At 46.9% G+C, this 12,968-nt stretch overlaps 1 protein-coding gene across 4 annotated transcripts in view; it reads right to left on the bottom strand.

The window, feature by feature from the left end:
• Positions 1-12,968, bottom strand: part of PKNOX1 (PBX/knotted 1 homeobox 1) — a 55,514-nt gene that overhangs the window by 25,519 nt on the left and 17,027 nt on the right. For all 4 annotated transcript variants that reach the window (XM_058523174.1, XM_058523172.1, XM_058523173.1 and 1 more), the window contains exons 2-5: positions 8,648-8,716; positions 7,413-7,517; positions 4,206-4,333; positions 1,849-2,020 (exon numbers count right to left, since the gene is read on the bottom strand). In XM_058523174.1, the coding sequence (XP_058379157.1) occupies positions 1,849-2,020; positions 4,206-4,333; positions 7,413-7,463 (351 nt within the window). In that variant the 5' untranslated portion in view covers positions 7,464-7,517; positions 8,648-8,716. The remainder of the gene's footprint in view (positions 1-1,848; positions 2,021-4,205; positions 4,334-7,412; positions 7,518-8,647; positions 8,717-12,968) is intronic.

Raw genomic sequence — 12,968 nt, 5'->3', positions numbered from 1 at the left:
AGAGCACGATGGTAAGTTACAATCGTCACCACAGAACCCTTCTGTTATCAGCCAGAACACTGGACAGCCGTGGCATGTGTGCTGCCAATAACAGAAGGGGAATAACATCAGAAATTAGGCAAAATGGCAAATCATTCCAGTGTCATTGACCTGTGGTTTGGTATCTGGGGAAGAAGACAGTCCCAGGCTGACCTCAGTGAGCCACAGTGCCAAGGGACAGCCGGGCTTCAACCCAGCTCCACCACTGACTGGCTACATGACGGGCAAGTTACCCACCCTCGCTCTGCCTCTGTTTCTTCACCTATAAATGGGGATGAATCCATACCCACTTCATAGGCGGTTCTTAATTTTGATAAAGTTCAACTTATCATCTCTGCCTTTTATGGATGGTGCTTTTGGTGTCAAGTCTAAGAACTCTTTGCCTAGCCCCAGATCCTAAAGATTTTCTCTTATGATTTTTCTAAAAATTCCATAGTTTTGTATTAAGTCACTAAGTTTTGGGGTAATCTGTCCCACAGCAGTAGATAACTGACACTAATAATGAAACCATTACCATAAGCTCCACTTGCCTATGAATCCACAACCCAAAGCTCAGCCCCTTCCCCCGTGACCTTGGTGGTGGTAACTCACAGGTACGTGTGGAATGAACTGATCAATCGATCGGTCGGTAATGAGAATCATCAAGCACAAAGCTCTGCTGGGCCCTGTGCTGTAACACCAGTCAGGAGAGACTCGACACTCTGGCTATACCTGCCCCCACTCGCTGATGGCCATAGGACAGAGACTTAGAGGCAGAGAGAGCTTCTGGTCCTCATCCCAAAAGGGTAGGCACTGTAGTTCCATTTCAAAGATGAGGAGACAGACCCAAAGTCAGACACACCTATAAAATCTATCAGGTCCTAAGGGTTGAACACGTAATGAGAAATTGAAAACAGAAAACAAAAAAACTAAGACCCCGGCAATTTATTCAGGAAAAAGTTTTCCAAAGACCCTCTTCTGCTGATAAGGGCCCTGACTAAGGGTTTGGCCAGAGAGCTAGCCGGCTCTGAAGGAACTGCAGTGAAGGAGCACTGAGGCCAGGTCTGTGTTAGCCAAACCCAGGAGGCCAACCCTCGGTTACACTCGGCGGGCGGGCAGGCAGGCTGCAGACACAGGCTAACGCTGCCCCCAGGGCCGAAAGTCACCACTCCTTTTGGGTGCAGCATTGACGTTAACCCCAAAGAATTCTCCACCTCCTTCGGAAAGCACAGAGAACCCTGAATTCTGCAGCACTGGAACTGGGAGCAGGGCGCTCACGTGAGACAGACTGGCCTCACACAGAAAGGCCCACGGAGGCAGTGAGGGGCTTCAGAGGACTCTGCTAAGCCTGTCCCTGCTCTGTGCTCATTGTGGGCCCCCCCGAGTCTTCATACAGCTTTGTCACCCACCCAAATTAGCGCCAGCCTCAAGACAAAGCTGTCCTGGAGAATAAAGTCCTGTGTCCACGATCAGGGGAAAGCCAAGGACAGAAGCTGGTCAGACAGGCTGCCTGAGAAGCAAGGCAGGTGAGCATCCCAACCCCCAGAGACCTTCTCAGATATTTAGGGGAGGACTGGACCACCCAGTCCAGCTAGGATGCAGGCTCAAACCATCTCACCCGGTTATAAAGGAGAGGGTCACTGGAGGAGGCCAGACACGGGAGACGTTCAAGTCACACACACATAAAATAAGTCATTTCAGGAACTGTACGCGATTCTCCCCTTCAGCAGAACTACAAACAGTCTCAAGTGCTAATTAGAAGTTTAAAACTCAATGAACAGATTTTAAATTTGGAAGAAATAGAAAATATAAATGAAACATTTTACTTACCAAATTGTCAGTTTCCGGATCTTCACAAAAAAAGGGTTTTCCTTCCTTCTCTTGCTTCCTTACAAAATTTTCAATATCCACATCAAAACTGGCGGAAGTTGTGCCTTCTGAGCCCTGCGTAGATTGTTCACACTTTTCAAACAACAAAGCTAATAATGGAAAAAGTGGATGCCTGGGGGAAAAAAAGAAAAAAAAAATGTACGTTCTACATTTTCGTGAGAATGTTTTAGTATGAATATATGCATTATTTTATCTAACAGCTTTGTTGAAGTATAATTCACATAACATACAATTCATCCCTTTAAAGTTTATAATTCAACGGTTTTTAGTATATTCACAGAGTTGTGAAACCATCACCACAGTCAATTTTAGAACATTTTCATCATCTCCAAAAGAAACCTGTAGCCATTAGCAGTCCCTCTCCATTTTCCTCCAAACCCCAGCCCCAGGCCGCCACTAATCTACTTTCTGTCTCGATAGATTTGTCAGTTCTGGACATTTCATATAAACGGGATCATAGAATATGTGACCTTATGCATCTGGCTTCTTTCACTGAGCATAATGTTTTCAAGGCTCATCAATGTTGTAACACGTATCTGTACTTCATTCCGTGTTATGGCCAAATAATATTCCATTGTATGGATACACCAGTTTTACAGTTTTAAAATCTACATTTAGATCTATACTCCATTTTCAGTAAATTTTTGTATAAGATTTGAGATTAGATGGAGGATCTTTTTCTGCATATGGATGTCCAACTGTTACAATACCATTTGTCAAAAAGTCTACCTTTTTTCCACTGACTTGTTTTTGCACCTTTGCCAAAGATCAAAGGAATCATATTTGTGTAGATCTATTTCGAACTCTATCTGTGACATTGACGTATGTGTTCATCCTTTCACCAGTATCACAACATTTTCATTATTGTAACATAACAGTAAATCTTAGAATCAGGTAGACTGATTCCTCCAACTTTACTCTTCTTTTTCAAAATTGTTTTAGCTGGTTTAGTTCTTTTTGACTTCCATATAAAATTTAAACTTAATTTGTCTATATGTACAAAAATATTCTGCTGAGACTTTAATTGGAATTGCCTTAAATCTGTAGGTCAATTTCAGGAGAGTTGACATCTTTACTATGTTGAGTCTTCCAATCCACGAACATGGTATGTCTCTCCACACCATTTATTTAGGTTTTCTTTGATTGTTTGCATGAGCATTTTACAGTTTTCAGCATAAAGGTTCTGTACGTGTTTTGTTAGCTTTATACCTTAATTTTTTTGGAGTTTTTGTGAATGGTACTGCCCTTTTCATTTCAGTTTCCAATTGTACATTACTGGCACACACATAGGACTGGTTTCTGTGTGTTGCCCTTGTATCCTGTGACCTTATCAAACTCACTCACTAGTTCTGGAAGTTTTTTGGCAGACTCTTTGGGATTGCCTATGCAGCCAATCATGTCGTTTACGCACAGAGCCACTTTTGTTTCTTCCTTTCTAACCTGGGACACCTTTTCTTTCTTTCCTTGCTTTACCGCACTGGCGAGGACTTCCACTACAGTGCTGAATGGGAGTCAGAGTGGACATCTCTGCCTTCTTCCCAGTCTTAGGAGAAAGCATTCAGTCTTTCACCATTAAATATGATGTGAGCTGTAGGATTTTCTGTATTTGCCCTTCATCAGCTTAAGAAAGTTCCCCTCTATTACCGCTTTGCTGACAGTTTTTAACCATAATTGACGGTTGACTTTTGTCAAGTGCTTTTGTGCATCTCTTGATAGGATCACGTTGTGGTTCTCATTGTTGATCTCTGAATACTGAACCAGTCTTGCATTTCTGAGATAAACTCCACTTGGTCACTATATATTATTCATATTATTCCAATATTATTCTATTATTATATATTTCTGTATTCAGTTTGTTAATATTTTATTGATGATTTTTATGCCTCAATTCATGAGGGATATTTGTCTGTACTTTTTTTTTCTTGTATTGTCTTTAGTATCAGAGTAATGTTCAATTCATAAAATGAGCTGGAAGCATTCTCTCTTCTTCTATTTCCTGGAAGAGATTGTGTAGACTTGCTATTTTTTTATTCTTTATATTTTTGGTAGAATTCTCTAGTAAAACCATCTGGGCTGAAGATTTCTTTCTGCAAGGTTGACTAAGCTGTAGCTTTATATTCCAAAACTCTTTTTTTAAAGCTATTAGAAATACATCTTAATCTGAGGACATTTTCAGCCCAGCAGTTATCATATCGTACCTTACTACTCTGCCCAGCTAATGGCTCTAGTGTTCCACCCCACAAGGTTTCTACTCTCCTTACTCGTCTTAAAACCCACACGCATCACATCCCTTCTACCTATAAATGGCCTGCTTGTCTGCGTCCATCGGTGTCTGGGACCCCACGGGGGGAGGGCTCACTCCTTCCACATCAGGTTCAGGGCAGGTGGGGTCTTGCTCCGTTTTTAATTCTGTCACTACTTGCATCTGTGAAAGGAGGAGGAGAATTTTGGTTACTAAACACATAATAAACTACTACTAAATATTCTACTCTCAAACAGGAATGCAATGGGAATGGAAAATTGCCAGACAGTTACATGACTGGCAATAACGCAAAAGAATGCCACCAACAGAACTCCATTGAATTTAACATGCTTTTAAAATGGCTAAAACAAAGGTCAAATTCCCAAACCATTTAAAAACTGAGAGGACCAATATCTGTGAAATGCTTCTGATTTTCGAAACCATAGTAACTATACACCATTGAAGGGAATGGGTACGTATGCAGTCTTACTTGGCATCTCTACCTGCAGTGCATCCTCACACTGAAGGACGTCACAATAAGACAAGGATAAACACGTGATCCAAGCTCTTTTTCTCTTGTCACAAAAACAACTCAAACCCAATATGCTATATATCTGTGACAGGCCTGAATTCTCCCCTGTCTGCCTTTAAACTTTGGGAATATATAAGCTATAAAAATATTTTAAAAAGTCAATGCATTCAGAAAGGAAAGACTAGCTGTGTTTAAAGAAATAGTATTAAACATAAGAGGAAGACAAAGATATTACCATTTAAAATGCTTTAAACTTGCTATGTTGTTTGTAACTTGGGTAAAACGTATTTAAATCCTTAAACATAAAGAATTCAGTTTATAAAAAAAACCAAAGTCGCTGCAGTAAACTTGTAATTACCCCTGAGCTGATCACCACCCCCTCGGCTTCTTCAGGATCAGACTGCCGGGATCCACTTGCCCCCACTCCAGATGCCACGCCTCTGCCCCTCAAGGAAGCAGCCGGTTGGGGAAGCTGGGGGGAGAGCCTGCGACCCGGCATGACCCCGCCCCGGCACCCAGGGCTGTGGGCTGAGGGGGCAGTCATGCAGATCCAGGCTCCGGGCCTTGTCCTCATCTCTCCAACAGTCTAGAGTGAGCAAGGAAACTTCCATTCTGCTGCCTTCAGACGGAACAGTGTACTTGGGAATTGTTTTTCTCTCTCTCTTAAAAAAAACAAACACTAAAGCAGCTAACTAAAGCCCAATCGAACACAATCTTTCCGAAGGGAAATCAGACAGTATTATAAAAAAGCCTTACAAGATTTATTTCAGGTTGTTTTTTGTTTGTTTGTTTGTGTTGGTGAGGAAGATGGTCCCTGAGCTAACACCTGTGCCCATCTTCCTCTGTTTTGTATATAGGATGTCACCACAGCATGGCTTGATGAGCGGTGCGTAGGTCCACGTCCAGGATCCAAACCTGTGAATTCCGGGCCGCAGAAGTGGAGCACACGAACTTAACCACTATGCCACCAGGCCAGCCCCTCAGGTTGTTTTTTAATGATTGTGAAAAAACAGAAACCTAAATGTTCAATCTCAGAGGAACGGCTGAGTAAATTTGTATATCTATACTGTAGAATATTCAATGCTTATTTAAAATAATGTTCACAAAGAGCTGTCCACGTCATGGGGAAGTGCCTAGCTACCAAAGGCAAGGCCTTGTCCCTCGCTGTGCCCGGCACTGCACTGGACACTCGGCCACATCAGGGCATGGACTGGTCAGAGGAAGACGGACACAGGTAGGCACAGAAGGCCATCTTGTAACAGCTGTGTCAGAAGGTGATCAGTGCCACAGAAGGAGAACAGACATCAGAGGAAGGGACCGGGAGGGAGGCGGCAAAGGGGGAGGGAGCAGCTGCAATGGTAACAGGGCAAGCAGGGGGCTCTGCAGGAGGGGGACTGAAGCAAAGACCTGCAGGACAGGAAGGAGCTGGCCAAGCTGCTGCAGAGAGAAGAGGAGCAAAGGGGACAGCCAGCGCCAGGCCACAGGGCAGAGGGAAGCCCAGGAGAGTGGTGGCAGAGGCAAGTGCACAGGAGGGGCTGCAGAGTAGCCTGGGGGGCTCAGGGCCAGGTAGGGCTCAGCAGGGGGCAAGGAGGAGGGCATCATTAGATGTGCATTTTAGAACAAAATTACTTGGAAATATCAGAGGACTTCCAGGTGAAGAGAGCAGAATGAAACAGAATTCCCCACCTCAATTCCTATAAGAAGCAAAAAACACTTAAAATTTTTTTAAAAACCAGCAAAAACAAACAAAATCTGTGCAACAGGAGCCAAACCAGGAATTGTGCAAAACTGGCCACCAAGGAAAGACATGAGCGTCGGGAAGAGCGGGGCGCAGCCTCAGGCCCTGACCGCCCACCTGGAACCTCACCGTGGCGGGGCGGCGACCTCTTATGGCGAGTCCAGTGGCTGGATCAGTTGACCCGGGCTCCCTAAAAGCCTCTAGCAGGAGGGAAGAGAGCCGCTGGGCATTCTGTTACCGCTCCTGACTACGCGGTCAGCGGAAGCAAAGGCAGGGTTGAACGTCTTCAGTGGAAGTGAGCTCCGGGCTCCAGGGTAAGAGGGGGAATGAGCCAGGGCCCCGGGCCCCCAAAAGAGGCTGCCTGTGCCTCAGCGGAGCTGCTCCCACCTCCCTCTACTCCCCGCTTCCTTCAGGTCACAGACACAAAACACCCAGGCTTATACTGTACCTCCAAGGGTAACCAAGTCTCAGGGACGGTGGGAGGGCAGTCAAGGAGCCACCCACATACCAAAGACAGCTGTGCAGGCACAGCCACCCCAGCACGAGCAGGCAGAAAGATACAGACTGCACTGCCACCATGCCACCTATATCCTCAGGACAGACCCCTCTGCCGCTCTCAGCTGGGGATACGAAACCACGGATTCCCGCTCAGATCAGCAACCCGCCAACATGGGAATCTGTGATTACCAACAACGTCCAGCTTTTCTTTAACAGCAACAATACTTACTGACACTGACATCAAAAAGGTAAATTCCCAAGAAACCTTGATTAGGGGAGTCAAAATGACTCGCAATCTTGGTGTCACTTGGGAATAATTTGAACAATTCTACAGCTCGTCTTCCTGAGCACCAACATATAATAAATGTGTGATACACTTAAAATTGAACCTGCAAGCTCACGGAGATGGAATTATAAACATCCAAAGCACTGATGGTGTGTGAGTACCAGGTCACTGACTGTACTCAGAAGGCAGAATAAGCTCAAGCTCTCACTTGTTGTCCATCTTGATAGCTGTCTATGCTTAACGTCTGTGTAGCCATCATGGTTGAGTCTTACTATAAAACATCAAATCATCTTGAGTCAAAAGCAAACAGTTTCTGGAAAACAAAAGCAGAAAAGCGTCAGTTAATAATTGTAGAGCACTTTTTTGTCCCCCTTATTCCACAGCATCCATATAAGTTTTTTAAATACGTATTTTTACATGAAGAGAAAAAACCATCCTTAAGCCTGGGTCACAAGCCAAATCCTCCTCAGCATCACCCCACTTACCTGGCGCTCACGTATCTGTACTTGGACCAGGCCCCGACTTGTTATCACATTTCTCAGCCATCAGGGTTTATTCATTCACTCACCCAACAAATATCTAGCAAATGTCCACACGTGCAGGACACTGTTCTGGACCCTGGGGAGCTGCCGTGAACAAACAGGTGAGGCCCTGCTCTCCGGGGGCCGACGAGGCCAGGAGGAGGGGGACTCAGGCAGCACTCGCAGAGACTTGGGCAGGGGGTCGCCCAGAGTGAGACGGGGCGGGGGGGTGAGCGGTTCTCGGGCTGTGTGAGGGGGCAGGCCTCTCCGAGCAGGTGCCCTGAGCTGAGACTCACCGACTGCTAAGGATGAGGCCGGGTCTCACACAAGGAGGACAAAGGTGTGCTCAGGGAGCCTGGGCCGGGCACTCTTCTCACATCTGCATGTAATACAACGAAGGAAACAATGGCTCATGTACCTGTCGACATGCAAACAGGTAAATGATGTCAGGAGGTGATGAGAAGAGGAATGCAGAATGTCTGGGGGAGGGCCCGTGCAGGTGCCTGGTGAGACACTGGGCAGGGAAGGCATGAGCTCCTGCGACACCTGGAGGCAGGATGAGCAGCAGTGCTGGCCTGTCTGAGGGATAGCTAGTGCGCAGAGCAGAGGTAAGGGAGCGGGAGACACGGGACCAGGTCACACAGACTCAGACTCTGGTGGGCCGAAGTGAAGACGTGGGTGTTCTTGCGGGGACAGGAAACTATGGGAAGGTCTGAGCTGAAGGGTGCCACGACTTACAGCTCAGGAGGGTCCCTCTGACTGTGTGAAGGACAGACTGTGTGACTAGGGGGACACAAGGAGGACAGGGGTGCTGCCATGGTCGGGGAGGCGGCCTTGCGGACGAGGGGAGCCTGAGCACAGGCATCTGCAGATGGCCTGGGGTGGAGCGGGAGTAGGGTCAGGGAGGGTCCAGGGTTCCCACCTGAGCAACTGGCAGAGCAGAGGCACATGTCCCGAAATGCAGCAGATGGTGAGGGGCAGGTTCTGTGGCCTGGGAGGAGAAAGCAAGAGTTGGGACATGTTAGGTTTGAGGACACCCAAGAGGAAATTCTGAACAAATGAGCCTGGGCCAGAAATACAAGCTCGGTAATCCTCAGGGTGGGGTCAGTAAGTGCACAGGGTCGAGCTGTGTCCTCCAAGACATGCCCCAGTCCTAACCCCCATCCCGGCAAGTGGGACCTTCTTTAGAAACAGGCTCTTTACGGATGTCGTTATGTTAAGGATCTCAAGATGAGATCATGCTGCATTGAGGAGACGCCCTCAGTTCCATAACTGGCATCCTTACAAGAGGGGGAGAGGAAGATTGAGACACACTGAGGGGACGGCTGTGTGAGTCAGAGAAGGGACCGGAATGATGCTGCCACAAGCCAAGCACACATACAGCCCCGGAAGCTAGAAGAGCAGGAAGGACCCTCCCCGAGCCTTCAGAGGGAGCAGGGCCCAGCCAGCACCTTGACTGGGGGCTTCTGGTTCCAGAACCATGAGAGAATACATTTCTGCTGTTTTCACCCACCCAGTGTGTGGGACTTCCGGCAGCCGCAGGACACTACGGCAGTATGTAAAGCCACAAGGCTGGGCGAGACCAGCCGGGAAGAGAGAGGAGGCGGCCACGCCATGTGAGAAGGCAGGAAGGTCAGAGGCCCCAGCACAGAACGAGGAGCAGCAGCCAGCAGGACAAGACTGGAGCCCAGTGGTGCCACCGACGTGGGTGGAGGAGGTGGACCGAGGAGGGGGTGTCAGCCATGTTAGTGCAGCTGAGTGTGGCCTTGGGGACCCACAGCGGTGTCCGTGCAGTGGGGAGAGGAAAACCTGATCAGAGTGGGGCGGGAGTGGAGCATGGGACTCGGCAATCCCCCTGCTGGGACGTGAACTTGCGTGGAGCCATCACCAAAGCTGCCCTCTCTGCACCCTGGCACCCCCAGTCTTGAGACAGAGGCCCCATCTGCAAACCTGTCGCTGAGCATCTCCTAAGGGTCTTTGCCTTCACCAAAACCTGGCCCTCCTCGAGTGTCCTAAGCCCCCCAGCGCACTGACTCCAACCCAGCACCATGGGCCACACCTTGGTGTGGCCCGCACGGCAGGAGTGCGGTGAGCCTCTGGTCTTACCTCCCCTCCATTCTCCACCTTCCCAAAGTACAAAGCTGGTCAAAACCGGCCCTGCAGATCAAGTCCAGGTGGCCCCTGCCCGACCCCGCCCTCCGGCAGCTGCATCCCCACTCCACGCTGTGTCCACAGTCAAAGGGATGGCCGTCTGTAGTTCCTCAAGCAGCCCGGCAGCTCTGCCCGAGCACTCTGGCCTTCTCTGTACATGGCCAGCTCGTGAACACACACCATCACCCACACCACCTCCCCAGAGTCTTCCCAGTGGCTCAGCCACACGCGGGGCGTACGTCTCCCCCGGGCCCCCACATACACCCTATACTCAGCCCTGCAGTATCCCAACGGTTCATGTCCACTACACGCTCCTTAAGGGCCAAGGGCCCTGTCCTGCTGTGTCCCCACAGCCAGCACAGTCTCTGATGTAAAGCCGACACCACATAAAGACAAACGTCTAAAGATAAATGACAGACAGACAACGTGTGATCCTGAGTCAGGTCCTGGACCCCCAAAATGTTATCTCCTTTTTACTATAAAGCTCTTTAGTGAGACAACAGGCAAAATTTAAATAAAGTCAGAGTAGATAACAGTATTATATGAATGTTCCTTTCCTGATTTTAATCACTGTGCTGTGGTTAAGACAGTATCCTTGTTTTGAAATGCATACTGAAGAATTTAGCCGCAGAGGGGTATCCCGTCTACAACTTACTCTCTCAAGTGTGCTGGTGTGTGTGTGTGTAGGAGCATACGTGTACATGTACACACACACACACACAACAGGGCATGGGGCTGAAAGAGAGACGGACGGAGAGAGTGAGCATGATAAAAAAAAAAGTCTGGTAAAATGTTTACATTTGGGGCAGGTACATGGGAAGTCTCTGTATAACTTTTTGCAACTTTTCTGTAAGCCTGAAATTCAATGCAAAAATTTTTTTAAAGTTTAAAATTTTTAGAATTATAAAAAAGGTGAGAGAACTATTCTTGGTTAAAAGAGAGTAAAGAAACAACCACCACAAGCAGCACGTAATCCTGGATTGAAAAACGACAGCTGTGAGAGAGGCCTGAGGAGCTCAGGGAGCTGTGACTGTGAGGGAGGCGCGCCAACACTGGAGATGGGTGTCCCCGACAGTGATAACATGCACGTTTACGGGAAGCATCTTCGTGTGGAGGAGCACAGGCTGCCACGTTTAGGGGTGTGGTCATGACGTCCACAACTTGCTTTAAACGGTCAAGAGCACACAAAGTAACCAAACTGCGGCCAGGGTCAACAGCTGTCATATCTAGGCGGCAGGGGGTCACCTTCTACTTTCAACTTTTTTGTGTTTCAAAATGCCCATAATAAATATTGGGGAAAACTCACAATTTAATTTAAAAACATATAGCTTAGATGTGCAACCATGACATACAACTATCTACTGGGGCTTTGGGGGAAAAATAAACAAATAAAAAAAAACAAAAAAACATATAGCTTTGCAGTCCTTTTCTCTACCAAAACTGGTTAAAACTTCAATATCTGATATAAATTCGTCCAACAGTTCTAAAGGAAAAATTTGAAATTTGTGTCAAAAGCTTTGAAAATATGTGCTCTCTCTGCAACGGAACATTGTACAAGGAACTGGAAAAAAGGGCAACTCTATACGACTAACACGCACTGTTGAGGGAAAACGGGACAGAGTGCAAGGTGACCAACGTCTCTACGGGACCCAAAGGAGCCGCGGAGAAATTGCCAGCAGATGGCGCCGTCCGCTCGAGAGGCTGAAAGCCGGGTAGAGAAGCTCCAGCACGGGGAAGAGCCATCTGCAGTTTCGTCACTCATAAGCCGCGGAGTCCCTTCCGCATTCCGCTCTCCAGCAAAATGATCCAGCACCTTTGGGTAGTAACCGCGACTGGCACCCGCAAGCAGGCAGGCAAACTGCTCCCAGCAGCTTCTCAGGGGTCATCCCAGCGCGACTCCTGGGGCTCAGGTGTTCCGCTCCTGTCAAGGCCTCTGTCAGTCTGCTCAGGTACAGAATCCGAGTGACTAAGTAAAATCCAGCATGAACTGGGAAATAACTAAAAGCATCCAAGCCAAGGATGAACAGTCAGCAGGCTCATCTTTGTTTATCAAAAACTGTTTTATTAGGCGTTATGTAAAAACCAAAGGCTAACTTGAGATTTAGAAACAATCAATAAATCCCTATTTCTTCCGCCCATTACACAAAAAATAAGTTTCTATTATGTTCCAACTCAAATAGCAGTGTCTTAACTTCTTAACATCACATGGGGCTCTAAAATCCAAGACGAAGAACTGCCAACCCAATGGACTTAGAATACTGTGGTGTCTAAGGATTAGGCAGAGTTTTTGTCCCTTTTGTTTCTACAAGTTTCATCCAATAAAAAAAGGACACACCATTTATTGAAGTTATCACCTTGGTACCCTCTCAAGAGTTCCAGCCTCACTCATACAAATGAAGAAAACACAACTTTTCCAACCTTCATGTACAGAAATACTAAGACTCACTAGTAGTTAAAGAAATACAAAATTTTTAATAATATATTTTTTCATCTAGCAATTATTAAATTTAAAGCAACAGTACTACACTTTGCTAGCAGAGATGAAGTACAACCTGGAACTCTGAAGGAATCCTAGGACTCATAACCCGGTAACTGGTTTGGAAAGCAGTCTGACCATATGTACAGTTAGCCCATAAAAAAAAGTACATTCAAAATCAACCTAAGAACATAACATTAGTGTTGTGACCTTAATAGCAGAAAAAATATGAAATATAGGTCAAATCTAATAGGCTGGCATTTTAATATTTTAAAGCATTCTCGTCCAGACTGACTGAAGAATAAGGAAGTTCTTCAGAAAAGAACTGGCTATAAACCGAGTGGTGAATCCCATCTGCTCAGCTCAGATGGATGAATCTGGGAAGGTTCCTGCTGGCTAGGAAATCTGTAGAAGCTAGAAAAGAAGGTGCAGTGTGCAGAGGAAGGGTCAGAGGGCAGAGGAAGGCCCCGCTGTTGGTGGCACCTCACCTCCTCTCCTCTCAGCCACAACTCTCCAGATGGGAACCCCTACCTGTCTGAGACGATTTAATTATTGCTTTAGTGGTATCTCTAAGCCCTGAGGAAGGTTTAAATTTTCATATTTTTGTATCTACCTT

Source organism: Diceros bicornis, chromosome 27 (genome assembly GCF_020826845.1).
Source record: "Diceros bicornis minor isolate mBicDic1 chromosome 27, mDicBic1.mat.cur, whole genome shotgun sequence".
NCBI classification, from domain to species: Eukaryota; Metazoa; Chordata; class Mammalia; order Perissodactyla; family Rhinocerotidae; genus Diceros; species Diceros bicornis.
Note: the sequence above shows the minus strand (reverse complement) of the source record. Positions and strands in the feature narration are given on the sequence as shown.